We start from the raw sequence: 16,885 nt of genomic DNA, 5'->3' as shown, positions 1-16,885 counted from the left end.
ATTTTTGAAGGGCATTTTGGGTTTCATGAAAATATTTTATTTTGAACCTAGTTGAATTCATTTGGTGCTAGGGTTTGGTCATCCCCAATTCAAATTCATTTGAATTAAACATGATGACATGAATGCTTTCATGCAATTAACTACAAGCAATTCTAGGGCTGTGACACAGTTGCACACGATGCAGTGCGGAACTCTAACCAATGCAGTTTCATTATCACGCAGGATACATATAAATGTCACAAAATGCCCGTTCGCACAGAAAGTGGTGGTTAAAAAATCTACTAATAAAAAAAACACGTTAAAAAACACCACGTTCGCATACAACCACGCAACCGGAGCGGTTCCATCGCCATAATCCCACGATCACAGACGCAACACCAACCCACGATCCGCACAAACCACATCGTCACCGAGATCGTGCAGTTCATCCGATGCGGCCATCCCACCCCGCGCCCTCACCTTAAATTCAGACCCCTGCCATAGGCCTTCTCATCCACAACAACACAAGTATCCATTGTGCTGCCACCAAATCGCTCCATCACATCCATCTCCACGCAAAACACCAAGCCCCTACTACCGGCCATGGCGTTCGCCAACGAGTACAAGGACGTGGAGGCCCATGGCAACACGAAGTTGCACGTCATCCACACCAACGACAAGAAGCAGGTGGCGATCACCCTTGCGCGGTACGAGCGCCACCTCAGCCTCCAGCGCCACAAGATCGTCGGCATTGATCTCGAGTACAACAACGAGCCTGAAGCGACGCAGAAACCCACCCTCTGCCAACTCTCCATCGGCAAGAAACACCCGATGCTTCTCTTCCAACTGAGCGCCGCTGAAAGGTGCACCGTCTTCGACAACTTCCTTGCCGACCCCAGGTACACCTTTGCAGGCTTCTCCATCGACGGCGAGAAAAAAAGGCTGGAGCCCGTCAATCTGGAGGAGGTCGCCAACTTCGTCGACATCCAGAAGTAGTGTAGGGTGCCCGAGGAAACCAAGGAGTTGGACTCCCTTCGAGACGTCTCCGGCATGCTCATCGACGACTACTACAACAACATGAAGAAGAAGATCACCGACGACGAGCACAAGCGCTGGGCCACCCTACCTCTGTCCATGAGGCACATCGAGTACGCGGCAAAGGACGCCTACGCAGCGTACGAGATATGGAACCGCATCACCCTCACCCAGGACGGGCTTCGCCGTGCAAAGCTGGAGAAGGAGGAGCCCCCCAAGAAGCGCGCCAGGAGCAGCTGGGGATGGGGAGACGCTGACTGGTGAAGAAGAAGATGGTGCCGGCCAAAGAGCAACCAATGCCAGCGTCGTTTTAGAATAATCATCAAATTTGCTTTATGTTGTTTGCTTATGTATCGTTAGTTTGCTTGTGATCATTTGCTTTTGCTAAACTTGGTTTGCTTGCCATACAGAATCGCTTGTAATGATGTGAACTTTGATTATGTTAGATTGCTTTCTGTTGAAATTAGTTTGCTCATGATGAACTTGTCGTACAGAATGCCTGTGATAAAGTGTTTTCTGTTGTTTGCTTATGAATCATTAGATTCGAGCAGTGTGCAAAACGAAAATAAGATGCAGTGTGCAAATAGGACGCATGCAGTGCAAGTTGTGTACCAATGCAGTACATACTCTGTCGAATTAAGTTTACACATACGCAACGAAGCAGTGAACGCCCCTAAATTTGATAAAAAAATACATAAGAGCAAAAACACAAAAAGAAAAAAATGCGACCTGTATATGTAGTGCGGAAATATATGAACGTGCAGTACACAAACATAATCAATGCAGTACGGGTTATGTTTACTAAGCAGTGCACACCCCTACAATGAAAACAAGATTACATAAGAGCAAAAACATGAAAACAAAAAATGAGTATTGTACATGTACTACGGAATGCGTGCGCATGCAGCACAGAACTCTGATCAGTGCAGTGCACAGATTGTTTACAAAGCAGTGCACGCCCCTACATTGAAAAAAATGTAGTGCGGAAAGATATGAACGTGCAGTACAGGAACATAATCAATGCAGTGCAGGTGTGTTTACTAAGCAGTGCACTCCCCTGCATTGGAAAAAAGATTACGTCAGAGCAAAAACAAGAAAACAAAAAATGAGACCTGAACATGTAGTACGAAATGCGTGCACATGCAGTACAAAACCCTGATCAATGCAGTGCAAGAGTAGTTTGATAACCAGTGCACGCCCCTACGTTGAAAAAATACTTAAGATAGAAAATACAAAGAAAAAATTGACCACCCAGGTGTAGCCGGCCCCAGCCAGTCTCGTAGTAGGTCTGTGCCCACAGCAGGCGAGTCGTTCTGAGCCACAATGCGTGGGGCCGGGCGCACATGGGCCCACAGGTCAGAGAGCATAGAGGAGCGAGCGCCGTGTATAAGCGCCCAAATAAGTAACCAGAGGAGTTCGGTACGGCTGCCTCGCCAGCGCTTATAAACAGGTCGGGCGCGCCTTCCGCGGGCGAGGTGGGACTAAACATTAGGCCGCACAGTACGCACCGGGAACCAACCGTGCTCACAGGCCGACTTGGGCCCAATGCGTTTTCACTCCCCAAACACAGCCCAACAAGGCCACTAAGAAAAAACAATAACTTCAAAAAATTAAACATCAAAGAAAAATGAGAAACATTTTTTAAATGAATAACAACAAGAAAAGAAAATGTGCGTGGGCACTGCCAGAAACTACAGTTCGTTATTAATAAATAAAACGCAGAAAGCCCGAAGTAAACGTACAAATGCAGTCCGCGACGCCAAACAATGCAGTTCTCCACGTGGAAGCACGAAGTATTTTTTTCTAAAATGCAGTTTTCCTTCTACTGCATTGCAGTCTCGCTAAAATGAAGAATGCAGCCCTGTTAGTTAAGCAAAGCAGTCCGCTATAAAATAAAGAACTACATGAAAGAACTCCATCAAGAAACTAAATGTGCGTACATCTGTATCAATCCTAATCCGATATAATTCAGTGCACGAAGAATAAATTTCACTTCCATGCAGTACACTACGTGGACGTACGCAGTTATGTTCTGATATAAAAGAAGTGCACTTGATAGGAAAATTCACCGAAAACACAATCATCACATTTTCTGATAGTTAAGTGCATACCTGAACAAGTCACAAAAAACAGGACACGACGTTCCGGATTTCCAACGCACTAATAGAGCCTCCTCATAGCAGAACCTCTCTGTAGTTGCCACGTAACTAAAAACAGAGCCCCACCATGCTACCACCCCGCTCCACCTCTCCCACGTCCTGCAAGGAGAGCAGAGGAGAGCAGAGGAGAAAACACAACTGCTTCGTACCCCAAAAAACCCCATTGCATCTTCTTCTCCAAACTTCCTTTCACCAACCTCTTCTCTCCAGAACAAACACGAGAGAGCAGAGGAGATTCATGGCGGATGCACCTCTTTACAAGCAGCGCCGCAGGTACACCAGGGAGCTCCACGGCGTCGACCTCCACAGCAACCACAAGCTCCACATCGTTCGCAGAAGCAAGGGTGAAGACATGGACAAGATGTTGTTCACGCTCAGGAGGAAGCTCGGCGGAATGCCCGTCAAACTAGTCGGCGTTGATGTCGAGTACACGCACTACGTGAAGCCACAGCGGAAATATATGAACGTGCAGTACAGGAACATAATCAATGCAGTACATGTATATTTACTAAGCAGTGCACTCCCCTACATTGGAAGAAAGATTACGTAAGAGTAAAAACATGAAAACAAAAAATGAGACCTGAACATGTAGTACGAAATGCGTGCACATGCAGTACAAAACCCTGATCAATGAAGTGCAAGAGTAGTTTGATAACCAGTGCACGCCCCTACGTTGAAAAAAATACTTAAGATAGAAAATAGAAAGAAAATTGACCACCCAGGTGTAGCCGGCCCCAGCCAGTCTCGTAGTAGGTCTGCGCCCACAGCAGGCGAGTCGTTCTAAGCCACAATGCGTGGGGCCGGGCGCACATGGGACCACAGGTCAGAGAGCATAGAGTAGCGAGCGCCGTGTATAAGCGCCCAAATAAGTAACCAGAGGAGTTCGATACGGCTGCCTCGCTAGCGCTTATAAACAGGTCGGGCGCGCCTTCCACGGGCAGGTGGGACTAAACATTAGGCCGCACACAACGCACCGGGAACCAGCCGTGCTCACAGGCCGACTTGGGACCAATGCGTTTTCACACCCCGAACACAGCCGAACAAGGCCACTAAAAAAAACAATAATTTCAAAAAATTAAACATCAAAGAAAAATGAAAACATTTTTAAATGAATAAAAACAACAAAAGAAAATGTGCGTGGGCACTGCCAGAAACTACAGTTCATTATTAATAAATAAAACGCAGAAAGCCCGAAGTAAACGTACAAATGCAGTCCGCGACGCCAAACAATGCAGTTCTCCACGTGGAAGCACGAAGTATTTTTTTTCTGAAATGCAGTTCTCCTTCTACTGCATTGCAGTCTCGCTAAAATGAAGAATACAGCCCTGTTAGTTAAGCAAAGCAGTCTGCTATAAAATAAAGAACTGCATGAAAGAACTCCATCAAGAAACTAAATGTGCGTACATCTGTATCAATCCTAATCCGATATAATTCAGTGCACGAAGAATAAATTTCACTTCCATGCAGTACACTACGTGGACGTACGCAGTTATGTTCAGATATAAAAGAAGTGCACTTAATAGGAAAAATTCACCAAAAACACAATCATCACATTTTCTGACAGTTAAGTGCATACGTGAACAAGTCACAAAAAAGAGGACATGACGTTCCGGATTTCCAACGCACTAACAGAGCCTCCTCATAGCAGAACCTCTCTGTAGTTGCCACGTAACTAAAAACAGAGCCCCACCCCGCTCCACCTCTCCCACGTCCTGTCAAGGAGAGCAGAGGAGAAAACACAACTGCTTCGTACCCCAAAAAACCCCATTGCATCTTCTTCTCCAAACTTCCTTTCACCAACCTCTTCTCTCCAGAACAAACACGAGAGAGCAGAGGAGAGTCATGGCGGATGCACCTCTTTACAAGCAGCGCCGCAGGTACACCAGGGAGCTCCACGACTACGACCTCCACAGCAACCACAAGCTCCACGTCGTTCGCAGAAGCAAGGGTGAAGACGTGGACAAGATGCTGTCCACGCTCAGGAGGAAGCTCGGCGGAATGCCCGTCAAACTATTCGGCGTTGATGTCGAGTACACGCACTACGTGAAGCCACTGCGGGCAGCAGTGCTCCAGCTATGCGTAGAAAAAGAATGCCTTTTCTACCACATCTCTGCAGCTAAAGGCATGTCAGAATATAACTATCAATCTGTACTATTGATTGTCAATATTGATTTTAAATTTTCTTCACTGCAATCGCCAATATTTAAACTTTGGTTTTCATTTTTGAAAAGCATGGCATATGAATTCATTGACAGTTTTCATCTGGCTCCATGTATGTCACTCATGTGCTGGATTCTTGAATTATATGATCTAGCAATACACGCAGTTTTATTTTGTTTTGCCAAATACAAACTATTTGACTGAACAATAGAAAACTGCAACATTACTATACAAAACATGTATGAAATTCAGTTCAAGAATACAATCATGCACAAAACATGCATTGTTTATGCAATATATTATCAGATTTACTAGTTATGATGAACAAAGTATTAGCAACTACTCAATGTAACCGATTCAGATATTCATATTGCAGTTCAGTTTCAGACTAAACAAAAAACATTGGTACTCCTAAGAAAATAAACTATGTTCACTCTATACAAACATCTTGCAGGCCAATGGAACTTGACAAATTCCTCATGAATGGTGAGTACACCTTCGTCGGATTCGCCATTGAAGGAGACAAAAGCAAGCTGAAGCTATCTGGTTTGGAGATCAACTCCGACAACTACATTGATATTCAGGTGGAATGGAGAGACCCATGCAATAAAAAGAAGTTTGACTCTTTGGCTGATGTTGCCGGCAGGATGATAGACATTCACTACAATGACATGAAGAAAAAAATTAACCGCAAGGAGGACCATACTCTGTGGGGATTCTGCCCACTGCCAGAAAAGCTTATCAAGTATGCAGCAATAGATGCATTCGCAACATATGAGTCATGGAGAATCATCTACGATGTCATCATGGGACTGGACAGGGCAAAAAGAGACATAGAAGCAAAGCAGAAGAAGAACAAGGCTGTAATACAATACAACAACTAGAAATAACTCCGGGCTATGTTTTAGTTTCACTTTACTTTAGTCGTTGTGTTGTCCTTTGTTTCATGTATGCAAGCTTTTGATTATGTCCATTGCTTCATATCAAACATTTCTTTTGTTAAAACAATGTCGTTTTAGAATTATCATTAAATTTTATTTCTGTTGTTTGCTTATGTGTCACATTTTGCTTTTGATCAATTGCTTTCGCTGAAATTAGTTTGTGTTAGAACAAGTATCCAGAAAACTTTGAAAAAATTAATGTGTGATACCAAAACGTGAATACAGTTCACATAAGAAAAATAACGCAGTTCACAGAGTGTATACATGAAGTGTTGTACATGCACAAATGCAGAACAAAGGGGCTGCAGCAACTTTCGTTCAGTGCAGTACTCAACGTTGGTGCAAGCAGTAGAAATGACATCATTCGTACTACCACGAAGTATATATACTCCAAAAGAAAAAATGCTTCAGATAAGGGAAAAAATTGACCACCGAGCTACAACAAGGCCCCAGCCAGTCCCGTAATAGGTCTCTAAAAAATGCGTGCAGTTCTCCTAAGTCTTGTAAGGAAGTTCACTATATGTGTGCATGAAGTGCGGTACATGCTCAAAATGAACCACAAGCGAAGCACTTTCGTGCAGTGCACAACACATAATTAGTGCACCTAATGCAGTACTTAAATGTAAGTCATGCAGTCCGCAGCGTTGGCATAACCAGTCATAACTTGGGCACAAAGAAGGATGCACGGAGTGCAAAATGCGTACACGTGCAGCACAGGACTATGACGAATGCAGTGCATATAGAAGCAACAAAGCAGTGCACACCCGTACACTAGAAAAATGATACGTAAAATGGAAAAACAATAAAGAAATATGCTACCCATGCAGTGCACAAAAATGTAGCGCAAACATGTGTAGCACGCAACCTTAGAGCCAGACCCCTAAGATAGACAGGGAGGCGACGGGGTGTGACGGACTCGCCTGCGCATGCGTCGCCGCCTGCCCAGGCTCGTTCCAGGCTCGGCCTCGCGGGGGGGGTGGGGAGGGGGGGTCACGACCCCCCTCCCACCCCCATGCTCGGCCTCGCGCTAACGCACGCAGTGCGCTTGGTTGACAGGCGCAGTGCGGACATTCTGTTTATCCAACAATAGGACGCACGCAACCCCAGAGCCACAGCCCTAAGATAGACAGGGAGGCGACGGGGTGTGACGCACTCGCTTGCTCATGCGGCGCCGTGGCACGCCGCTTCGCCGCCTGCTCCGGCTCGTTCCAGGCTCGGGCTCGCAGGGGGGTGTGGAGGGGGGTCACGGCCACCCGTCCCACCCCCCTGCTCGGCCTCGCGCTAACGCATGCAGTGCGCTCGGTTGACAGGCGTAGTGCGGACATTCTGTTTATCCAACAATAGGACGCACGCAACCCCAGAGCCATACCCCTAAGATAGACAGGGAGGCGACGGGGTGTGATGGACTCGCCTGCACATGCGGTGCGCGGCACGCCGCGTCGCCGCCTGCTCCGGCTCGTTCCAGGCTCGGCCTCGCAGGGGGTGGGGAGGGGGCACGACCCCCTCCCACCCCCTGCTCGGCCTCGCGCTAACGCATGCAGTGCGCTTGTTTGACAGGCGCAGTGCGGACATTCTGTTTATCCAACAATAGGACGCACTCAACCCAAGAGCCACACCCTAAGATAGACAGGGAGGCGACGGGGTGTGACGGACTCGCTTGCGCATGCGGCATGCCGCGGCATGCCGCGTCGCCGCTTGCTCCAGCTCGTTCCAGGCTCGGCCTCGCAGGGGGGGTGGGGAGGGGGTCATGACCCCCCTCCCACCCCCCTGCTCAGCCTCGCGCTAACGCACGCAGTGCGCTTGGTTGACAGGCGCAGTGCGGACATTCTGTTTATCCAACAATAGGACGCACGCAACCCCAGAGCCACACCCCTAAGATAGACAGGGAGGCGACGGGGTGTGACGGACTCGCCTGCGCATGCGGTGCCGCGGCACGCCGCGTCGCCGCCTGCTCTGGCTCGTTCAAGGCTCAGCCTCGCAGGGGGTGGGGAGGGGGTGTCACGACCCCCTCCAACCCCACTGCTCGGCCTCGCGCTAACGTACGCAGTGCGCTTGGTTGACAGGCTCAGTGCGGACATTCTGTTTATCCAACAATAGGACGCACTCAACCCCAGAGCCACACCCTAAGATAGACAGAGAGGCGACGGGGTGTGACGGACTCGCCTGCGCATGCGGCGCCGCGGCACGCCGCGTCGCCGCCTGCTCCGGCTCGTTCCAGGCTCAGCCTCGCAGGAGGGTGGGGAGGGGGGGTACCGCCCCACCCCCTGCTCGGCCTCGCGCTAACGCACATAGTGCGCTTGGTTGACAGGCGCAGTGTGGAAATTCTATTTATCCAAGAAGAGGACGCACGCAACCCCAGAGCCACACCCTAAGATCGACATGGAGGCGACGGGGTGTGAGGGACTCGCCTGCGCTTGCGGCGCCGCGGCGTGCGCCTGTTCCGGCTCGTTCCAGGCTCGGCCTCGCAGGGGGTGGGGAGGGGGGGTACCCCCCTCCCACCCCCTACTCGGCCTCGCGCTAACGCACGTAGTGCGCTTGGTTGACAGACGCAGTGCAGACATTCTATTTATCCAACAAGAGGACGCACGCAACCCCAGAGCCACACCCTAAGATCGACAGGGAGGCGACGGGGTGTGAGGGACTCGCCTGCGCATGCGGCGCCGCGGCAGGCCGCGTCGCCGCCTGCTCCGGCTCGTTCCAGGCTCGGCCTCGCAGGGGGGTGGGGAGGGGGGTCACGACCCCCTCCCACCCACCTGCTCAGCCTCGCGCTAACGCACGCAGTGCGCTTGGTTGACAGGCATAGTGCGGACATTCTGTTTATCCAACAATCGGACGCACGCAACCCCGGAGCCACACCCCTAAGATAGACAGGGAGGCGACGGGGTGTGGCGGACTCGCCTGCGCATGCGGCGCTGCGGCACGCCGCGTCGCCGCCTGCTCCGGCTCGTTGCAGGCTCGGCCTCGCAGGGGGGTGGGGTGGGGGTGTCACGACCCTCCTCCCACCCCCTGCTCGGCCTCGCGCTAACGCACGCAGTGCGCTTGGTTGACAGGCGCAGTGCGGACATTCTGTTTATCCAACAATAGGACGCACGCAACCCAGAGCCACACCCCTAAGATAGACAGGGAGGCGACGGGGTGTGACGGACTCGCCTGCGCATGCGTCGCCGCGGCACGCCGCGTCGCCGCCTGCTCCGGCTCGTTCCAGGCTCGGCCTCACAGGGGGGTGGGGAGGGGGTGTCACGACCCTCCCCCACCCCCTGCTCGGCCTCGCGCTAACGCATGCAGTGCGCTTGGTTGACAGGCGCAGTGCGGACATTCTGGTGATCCAACAATAGGACGCACGCAACCCCAGAGCCACACCCCTAAGATAGACAGCGAGGCGACGGGGTGGGACGGACTTGTCTGCGCATGCAGCGCCGCAGCACGCCGCGTCGCCGCCTGCTTCGGCTCGTTCAAGGCTCGCCCTAGCATGGGGTGGGGAGGGGGGGTCTTGCCCCCCCTCCCACCCCCTGCTCAGCCTCGCGCGAACGCACGCAGTGCGCTTGGTTGACAGGCGTAGTGCGGACATTCTGTTTATCCAACAATAGGACGCACGCAACCCCAGAGCCACACCCCTAAGATAGACAGGGAGGCGACGGGGTGTGACGGACTCGCCTGCGCATGCGGCGGCGCGGCACGCCGCGGCGCCGCCTGCTCTGGCTCGTTCAAGGCTCGGCCTAGCAGGGGGGTGGGGAGGGGGGGTCACGCCCCCCTCCCACCCCCTGCTCAGCCTCGCGCGAACGCACGTAGTGCGCCTGGTTGACAGGCGCAGTGCGGACATTTTGTTTATCCAACAATAGGACGCACGCAACCCAGAGCCACACCTCTAAGATAGACAGGGAGACAACGGGGTGTGACGGACTCGCCTGCGCATGCGGCGCCGCGGCACGCCGCGTCGCCGCCTGCTCCGTCTCGTTCCAGGCTCGGGCTCGCAGGGGGTGGGGAGGGGGGTCACGACCCCCTCCCACCCCCTACTCGGCATCGCGCTAACGCACGCAGTGCGCTTGGTTGACAGGCGCAGTGCGGACATTCTGTTTATCCAACAATAGGACGCACGCAACCCCAGAGCCACACCCTAAGATAGACAGGGAGGCGACGGGGTGTGACGGACTCGCCTGCGCATGCGGCGCCACGGCATGCCGCGTCGCCGCCTGCTCCGGCTCGTTCAAGGCTCGGCCTCGCAGGGGGGTGGGGAGGGGGTGTCACGACCCTCCTCCCACCCCCCTGCTCGGCCTCGCGCTAACGCATGCAGTGCGCTTGGTTGACAGGCGCAGTGCGGACATTCTGGTGATCCAGCAATAGGACGCACGCAACCCCAGAGCCACACCCCTAAGATAGACAGGGAGGCGACGGGGTGGGACGGACTCGTCTGCGCATGCAGCGCCGCAGCACGCCGCGTCGCCGCCTGCTTCGGCTCGTTCAAGGCTCGCCCTAGCATGGGGGTGGGGAGGGGGGGTCATGCCCCCATCCCACCCCCTGCTCAGCCTCGCGCGAACGCACGCAGTGCGCTTGGTTGACAAGCGTAGTGCGGACATTCTGTTTATCCAACAATAGGACGCACGCAACCCCAGAGCCACACCCCTAAGATAGACAGGGAGGCGACGGGGTGTGACGGACTCGGCTGCGCATGCGGCGGCGCGGCACGCCGCGGCGCCGCCTGCTCCGGCTCGTTCAAGGCTCGGCCTAGCAGGGGGTGGGGAGGGGGGTCACGCCCCCCTCCCACCCCCTGCTCCGCCTCGCTCGAAAACACGGAGTGCCCCTGGTTGACAGGCGCTGTGCGAACATTCTGTTTATCCAACAATAGGACGCACGCAACCCCAGAGCCACACCCCTAAGATAGACAGGGAGGCGACGGGGTGTGACGGATTCGCCTGCGCATGCAGCGCCGTGGCACGCCGGGTCGCCGCCTGCTCCGGCTTGTTCCAGGCTCGGCCTAGCAGGACGGTGGGGAGGGCGGTCACGCCCACCTCCCACCCCCTGCTCAGCCTCGCGCTAACGCATGCAGTGTGCTTGGTTGACAGGCGCAGTGCGGACATTCTGTTTATCCAACAATAGGACGCACGCAACCCAAGAGCCACACCCCTAAGATAGACAGGGAGGCGACGGGGTGTGACGGACTCGCCGCCTGCTCCGGCTCGTTCCACGCTCGGCCTCGCAGGGGGGTGGGGAGGGGGGTCACGACCCCCTCCCACCCCCCTGCTCAGCCTCGCGCTAACGCACGAAGTGCCCTTGGTTGACAGGCATAGTGCGGACATTCTGTTTATCCAACAATCGGACGCACGCAACCCCGGAGCCACACCCCTAAGATAGACAGGGAGGCGACGGGGTATGACGGACACGCCTGTGCATGCGTTGCCGCAGCACGCCGCGTCGCCGCCTGCTCCGGCTCGTTCCAGGCTCGGCCTCGCAGGGGGGTGGGGAGGGGGTGTCACGACCCTCCTCCCACCCCCCTGCTCGGCCTCGCGCTAACGCATGCAGTGCGCTTGGTTGACAGGCGCAGTGCGGACATTCTGGTGATCCAACAATAGGACGCACGCAACCCCAGAGCCACACCCCTAAGATAGACAGGGAGGCGACGGGGTGGGACGGACTCGTCTGCGCATGCAGCGCCGCAGCACGCCGCGTCGCCGCCTGCTTTGGCTCGTTCAAGGCTCGGCCTAGCAGGGGGGTGGGGAGGGGGGGTCTTGCCCCCCCTCCCACCCCCTGCTCAGCCTCGCGCGAACGCACGCAGTGCGCTTGGTTGACAGGCGTAGTGCGGACATTCTGTTTATCCAACAATAGGACGCACGCAACCCCAGAGCCACACCCCTAAGATAGACAGGGAGGCGACGGGGTGTGACGGACTCGCCTGCGCATGCGGCGGCGCGGCACGCCGCGGCGCCGCCTGCTCTGGCTCGTTCAAGGCTCGGCCTAGCAGGGGGGTGGGGAGGGGGGGTCACGCCCCCCTCCCACCCCCTGCTCAGCCTCGCGCGAACGCACGTAGTGCGCCTGGTTGACAGGCGCAGTGCGGACATTTTGTTTATCCAACAATAGGACGCACGCAACCCAGAGCCACACCTCTAAGATAGACAGGGAGACAACGGGGTGTGACGGACTCGCCTGCGCATGCGGCGCCGCGGCACGCCGCGTCGCCGCCTGCTCCGTCTCGTTCCAGGCTCGGGCTCGCAGGGGGTGGGGAGGGGGGTCACGACCCCCTCCCACCCCCTACTCGGCATCGCGCTAACGCACGCAGTGCGCTTGGTTGACAGGCGCAGTGCGGACATTCTGTTTATCCAACAATAGGACGCACGCAACCCCAGAGCCACACCCTAAGATAGACAGGGAGGCGACGGGGTGTGACGGACTCGCCTGCGCATGCGGCGCCACGGCATGCCGCGTCGCCGCCTGCTCCGGCTCGTTCAAGGCTCGGCCTCGCAGGGGGGTTGGGAGGGGGTGTCACGACCCTCCTCCCACCCCCCTGCTCGGCCTCGCGCTAACGCATGCAGTGCGCTTGGTTGACAGGCGCAGTGCGGACATTCTGGTGATCCAGCAATAGGACGCACGCAACCCCAGAGCCACACCCCTAAGATAGACAGGGAGGCGACGGGGTGGGACGGACTCGTCTGCGCATGCAGCGCCGCAGCACGCCGCGTCGCCGCCTGCTTCGGCTCGTTCAAGGCTCGCCCTAGCATGGGGGTGGGGAGGGGGGGTCATGCCCCCATCCCACCCCCTGCTCAGCCTCGCGCGAACGCACGCAGTGCGCTTGGTTGACAAGCGTAGTGCGGACATTCTGTTTATCCAACAATAGGACGCACGCAACCCCAGAGCCACACCCCTAAGATAGACAGGGAGGCGACGGGGTGTGACGGACTCGGCTGCGCATGCGGCGGCGCGGCACGCCGCGGCGCCGCCTGCTCCGGCTCGTTCAAGGCTCGGCCTAGCAGGGGGTGGGGAGGGGGGTCACGCCCCCCTCCCACCCCCTGCTCCGCCTCGCTCGAAAACACGGAGTGCCCCTGGTTGACAGGCGCTGTGCGAACATTCTGTTTATCCAACAATAGGACGCACGCAACCCCAGAGCCACACCCCTAAGATAGACAGGGAGGCGACGGGGTGTGACGGATTCGCCTGCGCATGCAGCGCCGTTGCACGCCGGGTCGCCGCCTGCTCCGGCTTGTTCCAGGCTCGGCCTAGCAGGACGGTGGGGAGGGCGGTCACGCCCACCTCCCACCCCCTGCTCAGCCTCGCGCTAACGCATGCAGTGTGCTTGGTTGACAGGCGCAGTGCGGACATTCTGTTTATCCAACAATAGGACGCACGCAACCCAAGAGCCACACCCCTAAGATAGACAGGGAGGCGACGGGGTGTGACGGACTCGCCGCCTGCTCCGGCTCGTTCCACGCTCGGCCTCGCAGGGGGGTGGGGAGGGGGGTCACGACCCCCTCCCACCCCCCTGCTCAGCCTCGCGCTAACGCACGAAGTGCCCTTGGTTGACAGGCATAGTGCGGACATTCTGTTTATCCAACAATCGGACGCACGCAACCCCGGAGCCACACCCCTAAGATAGACAGGGAGGCGACGGGGTATGACGGACACGCCTGTGCATGCGTTGCCGCAGCACGCCGCGTCGCCGCCTGCTCCGGCTCGTTCCAGGCTCGGCCTCGCAGGGGGGTGGGGAGGGGGTGTCACGACCCTCCTCCCACCCCCCTGCTCGGCCTCGCGCTAACGCATGCAGTGCGCTTGGTTGACAGGCGCAGTGCGGACATTCTGGTGATCCAACAATAGGACGCACGCAACCCCAGAGCCACACCCCTAAGATAGACAGGGAGGCGACGGGGTGGGACGGACTCGTCTGCGCATGCAGCGCCGCAGCACGCCGCGTCGCCGCCTGCTTTGGCTCGTTCAAGGCTCGGCCTAGCAGGGGGGTGGGGAGGGGGGGTCTTGCCCCCCCTCCCACCCCCTGCTCAGCCTCGCGCGAACGCACGCAGTGCGCTTGGTTGACAGGCGTAGTGCGGACATTCTGTTTATCCAACAATAGGACGCACGCAACCCCAGAGCCACACCCCTAAGATAGACAGGGAGGCGACGGGGTGTGACGGACTCGCCTGCGCATGCGGCGGCGCGGCACGCCGCGGCGCCGCCTGCTCTGGCTCGTTCAAGGCTCGGCCTAGCAGGGGGGTGGGGAGGGGGGTCACGCCCCCCTCCCACCCCCTGCTCAGCCTCGCGCGAACGCACGTAGTGCGCCTGGTTGACAGGCGCAGTGCGGACATTTTGTTTATCCAACAATAGGACGCACGCAACCCAGAGCCACACCTCTAAGATAGACAGGGAGACAACGGGGTGTGACGGACTCGCCTGCGCATGCGGCGCCGCGGCACGCCGCGTCGCCGCCTGCTCCGTCTCGTTCCAGGCTCGGGCTCGCAGGGGGTGGGGAGGGGGGTCACGACCCCCTCCCACCCCCTACTCGGCATCGCGCTAACGCACGCAGTGCGCTTGGTTGACAGGCGCAGTGCGGACATTCTGTTTATCCAACAATAGGACGCACGCAACCCCAGAGCCACACCCTAAGATAGACAGGGAGGCGACGGGGTGTGACGGACTCGCCTGCGCATGCGGCGCCACGGCATGCCGCGTCGCCGCCTGCTCCGGCTCGTTCAAGGCTCGGCCTCGCAGGGGGGTTGGGAGGGGGTGTCACGACCCTCCTCCCACCCCCCTGCTCGGCCTCGCGCTAACGCATGCAGTGCGCTTGGTTGACAGGCGCAGTGCGGACATTCTGGTGATCCAGCAATAGGACGCACGCAACCCCAGAGCCACACCCCTAAGATAGACAGGGAGGCGACGGGGTGGGACGGACTCGTCTGCGCATGCAGCGCCGCAGCACGCCGCGTCGCCGCCTGCTTCGGCTCGTTCAAGGCTCGCCCTAGCATGGGGGTGGGGAGGGGGGGTCATGCCCCCATCCCACCCCCTGCTCAGCCTCGCGCGAACGCACGCAGTGCGCTTTGTTGACAAGAGTAGTGCGGACATTCTGTTTATCCAACAATAGGACGCACGCAACCCCAGAGCCACACCCCTAAGATAGACAGGGAGGCGACGGGGTGTGACGGACTCGGCTGCGCATGCGGCGGCGCGGCACGCCGCGGCGCCGCCTGCTCCGGCTCGTTCAAGGCTCGGCCTAGCAGGGGGTGGGGAGGGGGGTCACGCCCCCCTCCCACCCCCTGCTCCGCCTCGCTCGAAAACACGGAGTGCCCCTGGTTGACAGGCGCTGTGCGAACATTCTGTTTATCCAACAATAGGACGCACGCAACCCCAGAGCCACACCCCTAAGATAGACAGGGAGGCGACGGGGTGTGACGGATTCGCCTGCGCATGCAGCGCCGTGGCACGCCGGGTCGCCGCCTGCTCCGGCTTGTTCCAGGCTCGGCCTAGCAGGACGGTGGGGAGGGCGGTCACGCCCACCTCCCACCCCCTGCTCAGCCTCGCGCTAACGCATGCAGTGTGCTTGGTTGACAGGCGCAGTGCGGACATTCTGTTTATCCAACAATAGGACGCACGCAACCCAAGAGCCACACCCCTAAGATAGACAGGGAGGCGACGGGGTGTGACGGACTCGCCGCCTGCTCCGGCTCGTTCCACGCTCGGCCTCGCAGGGGGGTGGGGAGGGGGGTCACGACCCCCTCCCACCCCCCTGCTCAGCCTCGCGCTAACGCACGAAGTGCCCTTGGTTGACAGGCATAGTGCGGACATTCTGTTTATCCAACAATCGGACGCACGCAACCCCGGAGCCACACCCCTAAGATAGACAGGGAGGCGACGGGGTATGACGGACACGCCTGTGCATGCGTTGCCGCAGCACGCCGCGTCGCCGCCTGCTCCGGCTCGTTCCAGGCTCGGCCTCGCAGGGGGGTGGGGAGGGGGTGTCACGACCCTCCTCCCACCCCCCTGCTCGGCCTCGCGCTAACGCATGCAGTGCGCTTGGTTGACAGGCGCAGTGCGGACATTCTGGTGATCCAACAATAGGACGCACGCAACCCCAGAGCCACACCCCTAAGATAGACAGGGAGGCGACGGGGTGGGACGGACTCGTCTGCGCATGCAGCGCCGCAGCACGCCGCGTCGCCGCCTGCTTTGGCTCGTTCAAGGCTCGGCCTAGCAGGGGGGTGGGGAGGGGGGGTCATGCCCCCCTCCCACCCCCTGCTCAGCCTCGCGCGAACGCACGCAGTGCGCTTGGTTGACAGGCGCAGTGCGGACATTCTGTTTATCCAACAATTGGACGCACGCAACCCAGAGCCACACCTCTAAGATAGACAGGGAGGTGACGGGGTGTGACGGACTCGCCTGTGCATGCGGCGGCGCGGCACGCCGCGTCGCCGCCTGCTCCGGCTCGTTCAAGGCTCGGCCTAGCAGGTGGGTGGGGAGGGGGGGTCACGCCCCCCCTCCCACCCCCTGCTCAGCCTCGCGCGAACGCACGCAGTGCGCTTGGTTGACAGGCGCAGTGCGGACATTCTGTTTATCCAACAATTGGACGCACGCAACCCAGAGCCACACCTCTAAGATAGACAGGGAGGCGACGGGGTGTGACGGACTCGCCTGCGCATG

The 16,885-nt window shown here is 57.4% G+C and overlaps 2 protein-coding genes across 2 annotated transcripts; both read left to right on the top strand.

The window, feature by feature from the left end:
* The first annotated feature begins 582 nt into the window (after window positions 1–582).
* On the top strand, window positions 583–975 carry LOC141022650 (uncharacterized). Its single transcript, XM_073498912.1, has one exon. It carries the CDS (start codon window positions 583–585, stop codon window positions 973–975), a length of 393 nt encoding a protein of 130 aa, XP_073355013.1.
* Window positions 976–5,015: 4,040 nt separating this feature from the next.
* Window positions 5,016–6,217, top strand: LOC109762558 (uncharacterized). Its single transcript, XM_020321427.1, has 2 exons — window positions 5,016–5,299; window positions 5,788–6,217. The coding sequence occupies exons 1-2, from the start codon at window positions 5,016–5,018 to the stop codon at window positions 6,215–6,217; spliced, it is 714 nt and encodes a 237-aa protein (XP_020177016.1).
* The last annotated feature ends 10,668 nt before the right edge of the window (window positions 6,218–16,885 follow it).

The sequence above is a fragment of the Aegilops tauschii genome, chromosome 5, assembly GCF_002575655.3.
Source record: "Aegilops tauschii subsp. strangulata cultivar AL8/78 chromosome 5, Aet v6.0, whole genome shotgun sequence".
Classification (NCBI taxonomy): Eukaryota; Viridiplantae; Streptophyta; class Magnoliopsida; order Poales; family Poaceae; genus Aegilops; species Aegilops tauschii.
This window is presented reverse-complemented; position numbering and strand designations above follow the sequence as displayed.

Coding starts and splice junctions, on each gene's coding strand:
- LOC141022650 (XM_073498912.1), top strand. CDS start 583: ATGGCGTTCGCCAACGAGTACAAGGACGTGGAGGCCCATGGCAACACG.
- LOC109762558 (XM_020321427.1), top strand. CDS start 5,016: ATGGCGGATGCACCTCTTTACAAGCAGCGCCGCAGGTACACCAGGGAG. Junction 5,300..5,787: donor ATCTCTGCAGCTAAAGGCAT/GTCAGAATATAA, acceptor AACATCTTGCAG/GCCAATGGAACTTGACAAAT.